The sequence below is a fragment of the Schistocerca piceifrons genome, chromosome X, assembly GCF_021461385.2.
Source record: "Schistocerca piceifrons isolate TAMUIC-IGC-003096 chromosome X, iqSchPice1.1, whole genome shotgun sequence".
NCBI lineage: Eukaryota > Metazoa > Arthropoda > Insecta > Orthoptera > Acrididae > Schistocerca > Schistocerca piceifrons.
This window is the reverse complement of record NC_060149.1, coordinates 64,762,299-64,780,208: the sequence shown is the minus strand read 5'-3', so window position 1 is coordinate 64,780,208 and position 17,910 is coordinate 64,762,299. Positions and strand designations below refer to the sequence as shown.

At 39.4% G+C, this 17,910-nt stretch overlaps 1 protein-coding gene across 1 annotated transcript in view; it reads right to left on the bottom strand.

Annotated features, from left to right (window-relative positions):
* The window catches only part of LOC124722177 (mucin-5AC-like), a 68,204-nt gene that overhangs the window by 31,217 nt on the left and 19,077 nt on the right, over window positions 1-17,910 (bottom strand). The window contains exon 3 of the mRNA XM_047247377.1: window positions 7,175-7,279. Coding sequence (XP_047103333.1) covers window positions 7,175-7,279 — 105 coding nt within the window. The remainder of the gene's footprint in view (window positions 1-7,174; window positions 7,280-17,910) is intronic.

Here is a 17,910-nt window from a genome sequence, read left to right as displayed (position 1 = left end):
TCAGTTAAGAAGCCTTTAAGATTAAAATAGTAAAGTGTAACATAGCAATGGTACTTCCCACAGTTCGAAAATTCCACAGAGCCTTCATACACATTTAGTTTTCCAGTTCAAAAGCAGTAGGCTATGTATTACCTACATTTATTGTAAATTAACTCTATTTTCAAGTTTGTTAGCGACTATAATCAACATCACAAAGTTTTAGGAAACTAATAAAGTTTAACACATTTTTCTGTTGCCTTAACCGTTGCAATAGTTTTCAATGAAAATGAAGGAAGAGTACGGCGACTTAACCTATTGCTGAAAAGTGAGTTGGTTAAGTCCAGGGGCATACTTGGAAAGATTTTTCAATTGAGATCGTGTTATTTTTGAATTTATGAAGGAAAAAGGAGTGCAGGAACAAAAATTAGGACATCTGGAATGGATTGTAGACTTCTCATTTTAAGTGGACCTGGCTGCACACTGCCCACAAAAAGACATTGCAATTTTTGTGATTTGATGGGGATGTATATAAAAAGCAAATCACATTGTAGGAGGGACACATTCCGATTAAGGTAATCCAGTTCCCCAAGCTAACTGGCATTAAAGAAGGCATGAGGTTTGAAGAATTCATTGTGGCCTTGCAAGAATTACGACAATAGTTGTATAAAGGTTTCCATTTGCCATTTCAGTTGAAAGCACCTCTGTGCATGTGCAAATGCAACTGATTGACCTGCAAAGTAATTCTAGTTTTAATTACAATCTTTTTATGTTAAAACTGTCCAGAACGTCTACATTACTTTTCTCAGGTAGATTTTTCAAGTCCCCATAATGAGGCTGCAAAAGTGTTTGTAATCGACATATTTGTGTGAAAGCCCATTTGGATTATGAAAGTACATGTCATGATTATGTGGCAACTTTAGTGCAAAACTCTGAAACTGTCTGCATCTGCCCACATGCCGACTATTTGTACCTAACGAAATTATGTTTTCGGAACACCATAAATAATTGATTAATAATGAAAACTTGTTTTGTCTGTGATCTTTGTTGTTGAGAAATGTGAAATATAAAACCAAGTCCTATGCAGTACAACTGTAATGCCATTTAACTGCAACGCATTCATCGTTTTCCACTCTTCCCACTCCTCACGCACAGTGTGGTATGGCAACGGGGTACACTCATGCCCTCACTCCCACCAGACTCACGATGACCCACACAATCACTCACACATGCCTCACGGAAGCAGAATATTGCCAAATGATCTTTCACAAAATCCAAAGAAATTCTTGTCACATGTAAAGGCTGTTAGTGGAACCAAAGTTAGTGTCCAGTCACTTGCAAATGAGACAGGAACTGAAGCTGAGGGGTAGCAAAGCAAATGCTGAAATGGTTAAGTTTGTTTTCAAATGCTCCTTTACAAAGGAAAACCCGGGAGAAATGTCCCAATTTAACCCTTTACCACTGAAAAGGTGAGTGAAATAAGTGTTACGTGTCAGTGGTGTTGAGAAACAGCTGAAATCACTAAAATTGAATGAAGCTGCAGGGTCTGATGTAATCCCTATCAGATTCTATACTGAATTTGCAGCTGAGTTAGCTCATCTGTTAACTATATCCCTCGAACTGAAAAACATGCTCACTAGTTGGAAGAAAGTGTAGGTCATACCAATCTACAAGAAGGGTAAGTAGAAGCGATCCAAAAAACTACTGCCCAATATTCTTGACATTGATTTGTTTCAGAATCTTATAACATTTTCTGAGCTCAAACATAATCTCTAACAAAATGGCCTCCTCCAAGCCAACCAGAATGGATTCCAAAATCACTGATCATGAAAAACCCAACTCACACTTTTCTCACATGACTGGATTGAGGATTTTTTGGTAGGGAGAACGTGCATGATCTCTTGAATGGAGAATACGCATCAGATGTAGAAGTAGCTTTCGATGTGGCTCAGGGAAGTGTGCTGGGAACCTTATTGTTCAGGTTTCATATTAATGGCCTTGCAGACTGTATCAATAGCTTATGATTTCAAAGTGGTGCAAAGACTGGAAACTTGTTTTAAATGTCCAGATACGTGAAATTGTGCATTTCACAAAACAAAACAAAAAATTAGTACCCTAGGGCTATAATATCAATGAATCAAAATTTGAACCAGCCAATGTCTACAAATATCTGGGTGTAACATTATGCAGGGATATGAAATGAAATTACCACATAGGCTACGTTGTGGGTAAAGCAAGTACTAAAACTCTGTTTATTAATATAATAGTGGGAAAATGCAATCAGTCTACAAACGAGATTGCTTACAAATCACTCGTATGACCCATTCTGACATATTACTCAAGTGTGTGACATGTACCAAATAGGACTAACAGGGGATATTTAACAGACGCAGGTTTGTCTGTCTCATGGGAGAGAGTCGTAGAGATGCTGAACTAAGAAATTCCTGAAGATATATATAAACTATCCCAAGGAAATCTATTTACAAACTTTCAAGAACCAGCTTTAAATGGTGATTCTAGGAATATACTACAACCCCCTGTTTATTGCTCACATAGATTAATCACAGTACACAAACACGCATTCAAACATTCTTCCCGTACTCGATACATAAATGGAGCAGGAAGAAACCGTAACAACAAGATACAATAGGAAATACCCTCTGCCATTGAATTCACAGTGGTTTGATGTGTAAACAGATGCCATTTTCACATCTATTACTACCTGAAAGACAAGATGAGAAACTAATGAAACTTTGGCATTAGAGACTTAAGAACAGGTCTCCGCTACAATTCATTTTATGGGGTAAGGATTACTCAAATAGAAAAATTGCAACCTATTCTTTAGGCTTCAGTTTCAGCTGTACCAATGTTGGGCAGGAACTATAACAGTGGAAACGCCTATTTCGAGAGAGAGAGAGAGAGAGAGAGAGAGAGAGAAAGTAATTTTTTTCCACAAATAGAAAGAATACACTAAAATTGGTTTTATGCTAATGGCTAGAAAAATAAGCACTTTTTAAGTAACTTCAGTTAATATTTAACTCCCAAAAATTTTGATCCTGATGATTATCTCTGCTCAGTGCACCATTTTGGAGTTGGTGAACACTAAAGAGGGAATGCAATGTTTACTATTTTCCTTGGGTTTTATTCTTTCCTCCCTGCCCCCTCTTTAGTTCTGACTAGCCCCCTTCACTCCCATAAACTCTCTACAAGATGGGCAAAATGGAACTGGCCTCAAAAAACATACAATAAAGCCTAGTTTACAATGAGTTTAAAAACATGTTTCTGTTTGGAACATTCTTCTCGTCAAGTCATAAACACGTTGACAACAATGACCATTGTTTAGGTCCTCATCTACACTAGAAAGAAACATTTCTACACATGTATTTGTGTTGTCTACTACAATGAATTGGCAGCAAACCTTTCACAAAGTGTATTCAAAACCAGAGCTATGCTATGACAAGTGAAGAGGAGGAATTAATGGTATGTGGTGTTTTATTAATAATACTTGACAAAATAACAGATGTAGTCATCATCTGTGGAATAAGAGCACTTAGTGACTACCAACAAACTTCAAGCATAATTTGAAACATTTTACTTACATGCTTAACATTAAATATTTAACACATTACCCCACTTGTAAAGTAATCAGACATGTGAAGCCGTTTCATGCATGTGAGTTTGATTCTTCAAAGGATCAGTGGTTTACTGGTACTATAGAAGACATGGCAGGAATGACATGCTGTACAAGTAGAAGTAAGAAACTGCTGTTACTCTACAGTCTTTGGCAACAGAAGATTCCTATGAAAGTATTACACAGCTATTCCAAATTTCAAAGCCCGGCATTTCAGAGCAGCAGACCAGAAATAATGTTCCTTTGATCTGTACAGACACAGACAGGGAACACACTTTATATTTGCAACATGCCAACATGCTGTAAGCACCGGTAGTCCCAGTAGTACCTGCAAAAAACATTGCTTACATTGTTGCAGAACATGTTTCGAACTCTGTGTTAATGTGTCTTAAGACTGGCACGAAATTGACCCCTGTTAGACATTCGTGCAGCTCTGCCAGATTGATAGCAACAGTGTTTTCAATGTTCTGCTGTAGATCTTCGAATGAGTGACAGGGGGGGAGGGCGGAGACAGGGGGGGAGGGCGGAGACAGGGGGGAGGGCGGAGACAGGGGGGGAGGGTGGAGACAGGGGGGGGAGGGCGGAGACAGGGGGGGGAGGGCGGAGACAGGGGGGGGGGAGGGCGGAGACAGGGGGGGGAGGGCGGAGACAGGGGGGGGAGGGTGGAGACAGGGGGGGAGGGCGGAGACAGGGGGGGAGGGCGGAGACAGGGGGGAGTGGGGAGGGGGAGGGAGAAGAGTGGGGAGGGGGAGTGGGGAGGGAGGAGAGTGGGGGAGCAGGGAGGGTGGGGGAGGGGGATGGCGGAGGGGGGAGATAGGGGAGAGGGAGGGAACTTCACATGCATCCATGGTAAGAGTGTGTCACAGCCAGTGCATGTTGTTAATCCGTATTGTTGCGAACATGTTTACAGCTGTTCATCTTCTATGAGCTGATACACATAAGGATTAAAGAGTGTCTGGACATACCTGTTAGCGTTAACAGCTTCGTGACACTATTGAGTCATGATGCAGACACCAGACATCGTGCACCAAACACTGATCTTTGGTAAAAGTGCACTTACAGTGTCCCGTTTTTCTGTTGCATGACACTGTTGGTAGTAATATGTGTGCTGAACAATGGCAGATGAATATGGTGAACTTACATTCAGTCGTCAGTAGCTAACCCAAATGCTTTGTTCATAATGGCCAATCGTTCGTAAATAAAGCTAACCAATATTTTGTTCAATTAGATTAGAATTCAGTCACACTGTCAGAATTTTCAGCAAAACTGGAAATAACACATAAAATGGAAGCTACTGCAATGATGAATGTAAATCTTGGGTCATGATACATATCACTCTACTATGGCAATCATATTTTCATGTTGAGATTCCTGGATTTGGCCAACTCTTAAGCGAATTTTCACATTCCAAGCTAAGCCAGCCCTCGAGCTATGCTACAGCGCTTTTAGCTTTCTTCCATTCACATTTGTTGGCTTTGGCAACTTACAGCTTAATTGTCACATTCCAATCTAATCGAGCCCTCAGGCTTCACTACAAGTCAAGTCTGTCAGCAAGTCCAATTTTCTTCCAGTCACCACAGAAATGTGAAAATCAGTAACCAACCATAAAAAGCATAATAACCAGATCAGTAAAAGTTAGTCTGGTGCTCGTTATATCAGAAATACTGGTAATCACTTAGTATCTTCTGCCAAAAGAAATTATTAGATTCAGCAATTTTCATTGGCTACCATATACTATCACCCAACTGGCTACAACTAACATCAGTGACCATCATCAGCCAATTGGCAACATCAGCACCCAATGGACGAGCTGCCAATACTGTGTGCACTCTAGCGCCAACCTTGAGATTATACAACAGCACTTCAAGGTACTGATGGGAATTTTCTGATACATAATGGTCCGTCTTCTGTAGGTTCACTTACCCTGACAGGCTGAAACATTCCTCAGATGAGGAAATGAGAACCTGAAGCTCTGAAAATCCTAATTCCACTTCACTCAGAAACCACTAGCAGATGTCAAGATGAGAAAGTTTGTCTAGACACTTTAACACATGCACAACAATAATTCTGTAATGATTAACATGTGCACAACAGTAATTCTGTAAGGATTAACATGTGCACAACAGTAATTCTGTAAGGATTAACATGTACACAACAGTAATTCTGTAAGGATTAACATGTACACAACAGTAATTCTGTAAGGATACAGATGCAGGACCTTTCGATAACATTTTGACACAGTTATCTCTGAATTCCCACATGCAGATATAAATGGTACTGAAACTTTTTCAAACTGTATTCCAGGCTTTCGTTCACTAGAGCAATGCTACCTGGTGTTCAGACTCTCTTCAAATAGTTGCAGTTTCTATTTGCTACAGAGTCCATTTCACACCATTTTGCTATTAATTTTTGCATTGCAGACTTTGTTGGAGGTTTTATTAAAAAATTTCTAGTCAAACTCTTGTACAAACAGTTCTGCACTTTTCCAAAAATGGTGCTTTGCCCGACACGAACATGAGCCATTTTGTCATTAGCATCATTTTGTGATGTACTTAACTGGTCACTAAACATGTCTACTCCTCTCTCTCAGCCAAATGTAATGACACAGCTGAGTACTCAGAAGAGAGAATGCAGGAGGTGCACTTGCACTGACTCATGCATTGACATCACAGTTTCCAGCATTTTCTGTAATGGACAGTTCTCCTGTTCATTAACAAGGGTCAATTCCACACTGGTCTTCTACACATTTCCTGGACTAGTTTTATCCTGTCCATCTTTTATATCTATCCAGCCTTAATTTGTTTTTAAGAGGCCTTGTCAGTTAATCTTTGTCTTTCATCCAGTGAATGTGATGATTGTTGTTAAAAATGTAATTACTTTGAAGTGCTTTATTTATGATAATTGTAAGGTGATAGTATGCTAGAAAATGGAAGTGCAATGACAGAAGTGAAATAGAGCTTGAAGATATTTTGTAAAGCAAGTCTGAAAAACGTGAAGAGGATAGGCATGCATCAAACAAAAACCTCAATAATGTTTCCTAAAAGTACCAAAAATACACAGATCAATGAAATATTGGCTTCTGGCAATGTAGAGAGGATTCAGCTTTACGCGCCTTTACAATCAAAACTAGGTTTTTTGTGTGGGACATTATCAGTAACACCGCAGTTCTTGATTAATAAAGCAGACTTCCTAAGGCTAAATGAAGTTTCATGTACAATGTTCAGAAAAATGAAAGTTCTAGAAAATGAACTGAAACTACACAGAAACTATTGTCAATTTGGATAACTTAACACAAACACACACACTTAAAAATACAGTTGAGCAAAAAATTCCACACGCCTGAACAGAGACACCAGTCAGAAAAATGGATTACCCAAAATGCCTGCCCCTGCCCCCACCACATGCGAAGCACAATTTTCCCATTTGTAACATATTATTAACTAACGCATTAAGTTTCAGTTGCAAAGGAGAAACCCCTCCATTATAAAGGACATGACATGACGTAATGACTTTATAGAGTTGTATGGTGTTATTTTCAGTAATATTTAAATAAATTCAAATTCTCACCCATATGGCTCCGCAGGCCTTGAGGTTTCACCAGTGCCTTACACTGTTCACACACAACAGTATAAAACGGGTCTCTCTCTGGACAGTGGCCGAACAACCCCATGTCTGAAATGGAAAAGTTAGGTACATTTAGAATTATCCATAAACAAATAAATACTGAGTGCTACTGGTTACTCTTACATATAACACAGTCTGAAATGAAATGATCGTATGGCATTTATTGGTCGGGATATTCCCTTCGGGGTTCGACCGCCATATTGCAAGTCTGTTTAGTTGACGCCACTTCGGCGACTTGCATTTCAATCATGATGAAAATGATGGACACACAACACCCAGTCCCCTGCCGGGAATCGATCCTGGGCCCACTTACGTGGCAGGCGGTAATGCTACCACTGTGTTATGAAGGTGGACACACACAGTAGTACAAGGTCTGAAAAGTAAAGTCTTCACATTTACGAGAAAACTCAAAGCTTTTTTTTAAATGAAGCGAACATTATTAACAGTCTAAATCTTTATTCTTCACGTCAACATATTTGCAGCCGTCTGCTGCTACATGGCTCTAAATCATAGCATGTAACATGGCCATTTGTAGTGTAACTATATCAGAGTGTGTGAAACAGCATGCTGTAATCCCCCAGAAAACTGAAAGCATGAATTAAAAGAGTTTGTTCCCACCTGGAGCACCCTTCAACATGACATTGCCAGACCACACACAAGCACTCTGATATGTGCAACAATCTGTCACCTTGGGTTCACTGTCATTGATCATCCTCCATACAGTTCCAACTTGGCACCATCCGATTTCAATTTTCATCCATTTCTAAAGCTTAAAAAAACGCCTTCAAGGATTTCACATTGATAGTAATGAGGCAGTGCAAGCAGAGGTGAGATTGTGGCTCTGTCAATTAAGTCAAACATTCTACAGTGACGGTATCAATAAACTGGTGTCTTGTTGGGAAGTCGCGATGGTGACTACGTTGAGAAGTAAATGTGTGGACATGATGAATAATGTAGAATGTTAATAATGTTTGCTTCATTTAAAAACTCTTTGAGAGTTTTCACATAAATTCGGAAGCATTACTTTTCAGCACACCCTCATATAATACATTAACAATGACAATATTTTTGTATTGGATTTTTTGAGTGATGTGATCTCTCTCTCTCTCTCTCTCTCTCTCTCTCTCTCTCTCACACACACACACACACACACACACACACACACACACACACACACACACACACACACACACACACACACACATTGAATTAGGATTCTTATTTACTATAATAAATTCTTAAGGAAATTTCTCAAAAGGAAAAATATTGGCAGTCTCAAAATACTAACATTAGTGAAAAGAACAGAGGATCAAGTGTCATTATGCAGCAGCTTCCTCCGTGGACCAGTAGCTCCCATGATGTAAGACCATGAAGAATGTCAAGATGATAAAAAATTCACATAAGATGCGAGCCATTCAAGTCTAATTGATAATATGTGAAACTAAGCTCAATAAATAAACACTGCTGAATGGAAATGGAGAGTTGAAATAATAAAGAAATCTTTTTCTCTATGTGAATCCTCTTCTCCCCCCCCCCCCCCCCCCCCCACCCCACCCCAGGCAACCCCCATACCCAAATTTACTGTAGAAAGTCTTATGGAATGCATAAGCAGATTCATTACCTACTGAAATTAGTCAAATTTACATCTCTCTTTCAAACAAAATCTCAGTTTATGGTGGTGGTTGTTGGGATGTTTAAGGGGGACTAAACAGCTAAGGTCATCAGTGCCCCACTCAGTTTATGAAATCAATACATGGCATAAGAATACTCCATATGAAGATGTACTGTGACTTTGGTCCAGAAAGGTGTCCATTACCACTATTCAGAAACATACATTTTCAGTAACTTCCCAGCAACCACAAAAAGATTATTAGTAACTAAAGTAAAATTCAGGAGAAGGATAAAGGATGTGGCCAACTCTTACTCTACTGACAAATTTCTTAGAGAACCAATTTATGTATTTACTACTAATAACACTAAATATGTGTGACATAAAATATGACAACTGCATTCCTCCAGTAAAGTAATGTGGTCCGAGTAACAGTTGTAGAATTATCTTATACAACTCAGTATGTTTACAGTTGCATGTATGTGGTAAGTTTGGTACTCACTTTAAATGAAAATATGTTTAAGATTTTTTTAAATTATCTCACTTCCTTGAGGGTCATTTCACATTAAGTTCTATATGAGAAACATTAGCATACATCTCCTTATATAAATGTGTTTAAGTATTTTTTTTGTTCTGTGACACATTGTACATACTTTTAACTTTTCACTGGGGATCTATATTACAATGAGTATATCAAATGTAAATGGTATACATGTGATAAAGAAAAATTATTATGTCAGCAAGTTATAACATTCCCTGTCCTCTGATGATGTACAACAGTTTGTCAAATTATCTTAATGGCGTCATGCTGAATGAACACTGTTACAATATTGATGCTGCTAATGGAATTCTGGTATTTTACAGTGGCACATTTACAGCCAACTGTAGATGGTTCTATGACTACAATAGGCAGTTTTTAGCACTGTGAAGGATGTATTCCTGTCTTCATTTAACAGTAAAGCTCTTTCGTTTGACAACTATAATCTGAACACATTTGCAATAGTTGTCTCTTGCCTACTTGGGTCCAGCGTCTTAATTATTCTCCAGTAGGACAACATTTTTCCGGGCTGTTTTTTTAGTTATCACCTTAGTAATCTGTTAATTACTAGAGCAATTATTAATAAATGCCAATCATGGAGGAAAAATATAAAGTCATCTGAAATAATTTCAGTTCCCAAAGTCCGAAGAAACTTTCAGAACCAAATAATCTAAATTTTGTAGCTGGAGTAAAGGTGGCTATCATGTGGTACTCTCTAATGACCATATTAATTTTTTATAAGAAATATACCATTAGCATTAGCTATTCCATTCTTAGTTCCAGAAATTATTAACACTTCCTTCTTATAAATCTTACAGGATCTAACACACTGCAATCCGGATTCTTTACTACCACAGATCTGCAGCCCAATATATAAGCTGCAATGTACTTGGACAATTTCACTAAAGGGGATATATAAGCACTAACCATTTCCAGTAATTTATTCATACTATGTTACAATTGCCACATATTGTGAAAACGATAAAAATCATTACACCACTGCAGGTGTACTATCCCTTAATTTATTAATTTTCCCTTGGCCTTGTGCTACTCTTGAGTGATACCTGGATTTTTGAAGTCTAAATTATAAACTGAGTGACACGGTGAACAGAGAGACAGTTATTCATGGAAGAATATATATGTGTTAAGAATCTGGGAGGTTGTAAAGGAGAATTCAGAACCTTTTTTTTCCATAAGGAATCCATATCTGAAAATAAGAAATCGAGTTTCTACAACATTACACCCTTTCCACATATTTGGTAGGCTAAACAAAACACCAGAATACTGTAGTTTGGAAAACCTACACTGTCAGAGTAAAATCGAATAGCATAAACCGAAGATTTGGCTTCACTAGTGTAGAGCAAATGTTCAGTGCACTGACCATCAGCTTCGTTACATAATGTCCAATGAGGAACCAAGTTTTGTCTGAGTGCCTTAAAGTCTGTGCTCCACTCTGATGGTATTAAATGCTGTAAAGATGCTCTCAAGCTCAGGTGTTGTTTTTTCCATCATCTATCACAGATCATTGGAACAGTGGAAAGGTCCACAGGACTGGAAGGAGGCCAGGTCATAGCAATCTATAAAAAGGGGAGAAAATCGGATGCACATAATTACCAGCCAATTTCACCGACATCGATTTGTTTTAGAATCATGGAACATGTTTTGTGTTCAGACCTAATGACCTTTCTAGACTGAGAAGCTCATCTGCAGAAACCAGCATGGTTTTAGGTAACAGTGGCCATGCGAGACACAGCTAGCCCTCTTTGTACATGATATACAACAAGCTCTAAATACCGGCTCCCAGGTTGATGCCATATTTCTCGACTTTCGAAAGGTGTTTGACTCAGTTCCGCACTGTCACTTGCTCCAAAAAGTGTGCGATTACGGTCTATCCTATGACATATGCGGTTGGATAGAAAGTTTTCTAACAGACGGAGAGCAGTATGTCATCCTGAATGGGGTGACACAAGCTTAACTTCAGGTGTGCCCCAGGGCAGTATAATAGGTCCGCTGCTTTTTACGATTTACATAAACGATCTGGTTGATGGTATTGAAAGTGGAATTAGACTGTCTGCAGATGATGCTGTAGTCTACAGGAAAGTAGTATCACACGAAAGTTGTGAACAAATGAATGAGGATTTGCAAAAATAAACGCGTGGTGTAATGACGCAGTTATCTCTCAATATTAGTAAGTGTAACCTACTGCATATAACAAGGCCAAAATCCCCATTAATGCACGAGTACAAAATATAAATGCCCAGTCTTTGGAAGCCGTAACATCAGTCAAGTATCCGGGTGTGACTATTAGAAATGATCTCAAACGGAATGATCAGATTACACAGGTAACAGGCAAGGCGAACTGTAGATTGCGGTTTACTGGTAGAATCCTGAAGCAATGCAGTCCGTCGACAAAGGAAATAGCTTACAATATGTTAGTTCGCCCAGTCTTAGAGTATTGTTCGTCTGTATAGGACCCTTTCCAGTTGGGTATGATTCAAGAGATTGAGTAGGTCCAAAGAAGAGTGGCAAGATTCGTGACTGGTACGTTTAGCCATCATGAGAGCATTGCAAATCTCATAGAAAGTTTGAAGTGATACACACTTGCAAATAGACTATGCGTTAAACGGAAGGGGCTGCTCACTAAATTCCAAAATCCGATCTTTGCCGAGGATGTAGAACATATATTATTACCACCAACTTTCAAATCGCGCAATGATCACCATTCAAAGATAAGGGAAATTAGAGCTCGTACTGAGGCATTCAGACAGTCGTTTTTCCCTCGTGCAATCTGCGAGCGGAACAGTGGGAGAGAGGGAGGGAGGGGGGTGCAATATGCCTTTGGCGCAAATTGTACCCTCCGCCAAACACCGCTTGGTGGCGAGTGGAGTATACAGGGTGGCGCACGAACTGTGTTACCAATTGTTTCTTTCACCATTTACGACGCACATTAGATATTCTGCTGGGATCTCTACAGCAGTACCAGCAGATCTTGGAAAAACAAACGAGTTACGAAATGACATGTAATTCACGATACTGCCGCTAGGAGACTAGTAAGCAGCAATAGCTGACAATGGAAGACTGACGACACAGCAACAATCAGCAATTGTGTTACTTTTTCATGAAACAAAAAGCCTTGTTGTGACTCAGAGGCATTTTCGACAACAGTTTAACACACAATGGGTCCCTTGCAAAAAGACCATCCACAGGTTGTATGATAAATTTGTATAGGAAGCAACAGTATTGAAAGTGAAGCGACCTCAGCCTAAGCCTGTTTGTTCGCTGGAGAATATTGAAGCGATACGAGTTGCTGTACAGAGAAGTCCCGGGAAATCGTGTAGTAAGGCAGCAGTGCAACTGGGAATAACCGGACGCTCCGTTCAACGCATTCTTAAAAGTTACCTCCATATATACCCATACAAGATGACCTGTGCACAGAAGCTCACTGAAGAACACAAGCTGCAGAGACCACTGTTTGCTCAGTGTGCGGAGGATAGGGAAGAAACTCGCAACAACGTTTGGTTTTCAGACGAGGCGCATTTTCATTTTGACGGTGTGGTTAACAAACAAAATGTACGGTTTTGGACCACTGAAAACCCACAAGTGCTTCATGAACGACAACAGTATGATCCGAGGATTACAGCGTGGGCAGCAATTTCCAGTCACGGACTTATTGGACCCTTTCTTTGAAGAAACTTAACAGCGAGCGTTATTTGAGCATGCTTCGCAATAGCTTCACTCCACAGCTTCTTGCTACTGCCTTGCCCTTCAACACGCAGTGGTTCATGCAAGATAGACCAAGGCCACATACTCCAAACACTGTGTTGGAGTTTTTACACGAGCATTTCGGCATCGGATCATTTCACTCAGGTTTCCAGGTCGCTTCAATGACAAACAAAATTGGCCCCCCAATAGTCCAGACCTCAATCCATGTGACTTATTTCTTTGGGGGTACCTAAAGGCAAAAATTTTCCCGAAACATCCATGTGATTTAATGGAGCTCAGAAGACTTATTCTTCAAGCTTGCAGTGAAATTACAGAAGACATGTGACATATGGTAATCACTAACTTCAGTGTTCGTTTGAAGGAAGTTAGAAAACAAAATGGTGGACATATTGAGCATGTGCTGAGTTAGAACAAATCTCCATGGACGGCTCTTCATTGTAGTATATGTTCCTTTCAGATAGTAGTGAGAATAAAGTTTATATTAAAAAACCAAATGGTAACACATTTCATGCGCCACCCTGTATATGTAGATTTAGATGTACTGGTATTTAGTACACAATAGGATTTACATAACTCCAGAGGCAGAAGTCAAGAGGGATAAGGTGCACATGCCAAAGAATGGGCATCATCTTCCAATCACTGTCTGCCTGAAGCTGTCTGTAAGACATGCCCCGATTTGACAAATGAAGTGTGCTGCAGCACCATCAATCTATAACAAGTGCACAATTGCATGGGTATGTCCTCCAGAAGTTCAGGCACGGCAATCTCAAAAAAGTTAAAACACTGTGCACCAGTAAAATTAAATGGTAAGATGTATGGTCCAAAAACATGATCTCCATTAATTCCAGCCCAAATGTTCGTTGAGACTGACCTGGTAACTTCTTGCACAGATAGTGTGCGTGGATTTTGCACAGTTCAGTGGTGGACGTAAAAACTTTATTTCTCACTTCCTGCTATAATATCAAAACATTCCAACTTTCATCTTCTGAATTTTTAAAACATCGTGTAACACCCTGTATACTGCCCATGAGTGATTCCTGTACGATAATCAGTCTTTACATATTTTGTGATTTTGGCTATGCAAAATGCCGTTATCACTTGAGAATGGTCCAGTCATGAGAAAATAATGACTTCCAACACTGCAGCTACACTGGAGTAATCATTTTATCATCTAAAATACATCAGTTACACTTTTCATTATGATAACTTGTTGTATCCTTATCAGCCCATTCTACTTGCAGTTTCTTGCTATGATTGTAACATCTTCGCAGCAGACACTTTTTTTACAACAGAGTACAGTGTGTAACTCAAAAGTAAGTTTACTTCACTTGTTCTCACAGCCTCCACTAAAAGTGAGGCACTGTAAAGCCAGTTAATTTTGAGGATCATTCAGCATGATCTTCCAAAGTTTTAGGGCACAAAACTTTTCAAAAATCTCTAAAGGATATTTGTGCAACACTGGACTTTTTTTTCTACCTCCAGCTGCCTACACCAAATAGGTGTGCACGCCTTATGACTCACTGTTTAAACCGCTGTCTGGCAGAAATTTACGAGTAGTTTTATACTTTTGGAACCTGAGCAGCATTCAACTATTGACAAACAAAAGTAACAGCAGAGTTTTTCTGCACTCCTATTTCTGTCCTCAATCTGTAGTCAGCAGACATGCACTCTATGTAGTGCCCCACTGCACAACCAACAGAACAGACTGTCCTTACAAACATTACAATCATTCATACGATTTGTTACATCAAGAGAGGACTGAGAAGATCCATAAATACAGAGTAATCACTTTCTGTATTTTGCTGAACAAAGTTATGACTTATGTAAGGTCGCCCCACTAGTGGTGAGGGGTCAGCTGCGAGTAGTCAGTTACTGTTCACCTAGTTTCAATTAACAGTAATTTTAATTAGGATCCTTTACTTTTCTGAATGACCAGCCCATTTGAAAAATCATATTTTATTTCAGATATGCCACCTACACATAGTGCAACAGGACATATATCTGGAAGCAATGTCACAGTTGAAATACCTTGAGCAAGCTGAGCCACGATCATTGTTAGCAAGCAGCTGTACATTCTCGCCATAAAAGCACATCCCTAATTACAAATTGCGTGCAGTATCCTTTGACAGACAAGGTGCCATGGTAAGTCAAAGAGATTTACAATGTGAATATCACGCCTAAATTTTTAGAGGCAAGAGAGGTGTTGTCAAGGTAATATCTCCAAAGTATGAACCACTTTGTGCACATAATTTATTCAGTACTACTATGTGGTATAAAATGTGTAAATAATTAAGAATTACCTTTTCTTTTCTACACATATGGCCACATTTATTTATTCTCATCTAACATTCCTATAAAATTGTGATGAGGACAGGATGATGTTATTTACTGAAGGGCAGAATAATCCGATTCATTTGTCTACCTGTCTACTAATTGCACTGCAAACATTTAATGATGGGTAGCATTCAAACCCAGCTAATCAACTGAGACTCCTAACTGTTTTTTGTGGCTCTACAGCTCATTGTGAGCCTTGGCCTCCCACCATTTACCTCTGACTGTAGCTACAGCTCTCCAGTTTGTATAACCCGATTTCCGGAGACCCTCGATGACTCCAACCTCCCACCTAATATTACGCCAAACACTATCTCTTTGTCTTCCTGCATTTCCTCATAGTACCTTTTTGCCTACTTCCACTTCACTCACCCATGCTGCATGTCCCGCCCATCTCAATCTGAGTGGTTTCACTACTCTTCAGATAGGTCAGTCTTTATAAATGTTCTAAAACTAGTGATTGTATCTTTTCCTCCATATTCCTCTTTCACAAAATTCACCGATGATTCTTTGGAGAATCTTTCTTTCAAATGCATCCATCATTTCAGTACCTTCTTGCTGTTAGGGTTAAAGTTTCAGAGGCATGTGTGACCATTGGTCTTTTAAGTGTTCAGTAGATGTATCCATGATGATAAATAGTCTTGTTAGAGCAAAATAAGCTCTATTGGCTGCTATTAGCCTGTTTGGTTTCATGGGAAATAATGTTTGAGTAAGTGATTGTCAAACTGAGATACTTTAACCTTTCAACTCTCTCAAAGGTTTTATTTCCCATTGTTATAGAGGCCAGCAAGTTTCCATTGAATGCCTTTCCAACATCAATGTATTTTGTTTCCTGCTGGTTAATGTTTAATCCCATGTTCCTGCTAGTATGTTCAAGTGCAGCGAATGTGTCTTCCATTGACTTTCAGGTTCTTGCCAAAATATCTGTCACATGATTGAGTATCTGCATCCATTTATGGAAGATCATTCCCCCACTCAAAAGTTTTGAATCTCTAACCACCTTCTCTAGTGCAACAACAAAAAGGAGGCAGGTCAATGCATCTACTTGGCCCATGTCTCACTGCTATTCTCACTAACCTTTGCAATTTTCTAGGGATTTCCAGTTTAGATAGGGTATGTTGTAACCACTCTTTACCTACCTTATCATATGCAGCACTGAAGTCAATAAAAAGGTGATGTGTTCCAATTCCTAATTCCATCACCTTTCCTACAATTTGCCTTAAAGTATAGGTCTGATCTATATTTGACTTTCCTGCTAGAAATCCACATTGATATGCCCCACATATCTGAATAATTGGGAGGAGATTGTAAAATAGTATGTTGGAGAATATTTTATACCCAGGATAAGTAATGTGATCCTCCTTATAGTTACCACATTCTAACTGATCTCTCATTATATAAGGGATATATTATCCTTTTTTACCATTGTTGGTGCATTTTCTCCTCTTCCTGTACTGAAGCAGCCATGTTTATGAAGATCGTTCCAGTTCACTGCCCGCTTGCTTAAATAGCTCAGCCGAAACAGTCTGTTCCTACTGCCTTGTTGCTTTTCAGTTTCTTCGCGGCAGCCCTCGTTTCTTCTAGGTTTGGTGGTTCTATGCAATCAGAGCCATTTTCCCTGTGTATCTCTGCTGGGTATCTTGATAATATTCAGGGATTGAGGAGTTCCTCAACGTGTCACTGCCACCTTTCACATCTCTCTTTCCCCTAACTTAAAATTTTTCCCAGCTTCACCTTTTATCAGGCATGTTTTATCACCAACAGATTTGTGTGCTTCTGTTATTTCCTTGTACAAATTCCCTGCCTCAGTCTTATACCTTAGCAGCTCAATTTCTCCCGTGTTTGCTTCCATGCACTCCTTTGGTGAGTCCTCCTTTCAATCCTCCATTTTTCCTCATCTTCCACCATCCTTATATGCCTTGTTCTTTTCTTCTATTGCTATTGCACATTCAGTACCCAACCACAGATATCTCATACCTTATTCACTTCCTAGCATTTCATTTGCTGATGTCTCGACAGAGTCTATCTATATTTCCCAAAGGTGTTCGACATTACTGCATTCTTCAGCAGTTTTGAGTACCCGCATTACCCTCTCCTGGTACTTTTCTCTAATTTCAGTTGATTCTAAGAGTGCTATATTATATTTAAACATACTGTTCTATGTTACTTGCACTGTATTGGAGATCTTAGCTCTCAATCATGCTGAGACCTGAAAATGATCCCACTGGGTCAGAAATTTTCTCCACTCAGGGACTGGATGTTACCTTGTCCTCATTCCACCATTATCAATACGCAAGTTAACAACGGGGGTGTCGAATAAAAAGACTTGCAACAGGCGGCCAAACACCCCAAAAGGGGGTCAAAACATGCCACACACCCATCCACCGTGGACCTTCCTGTTCTGAAGCCATGTTGCTCATCTCTCATTCTTCTTACTAATTTTGCCCGAATTCGTGCTTCCAAAATTTTCTCAAAAAG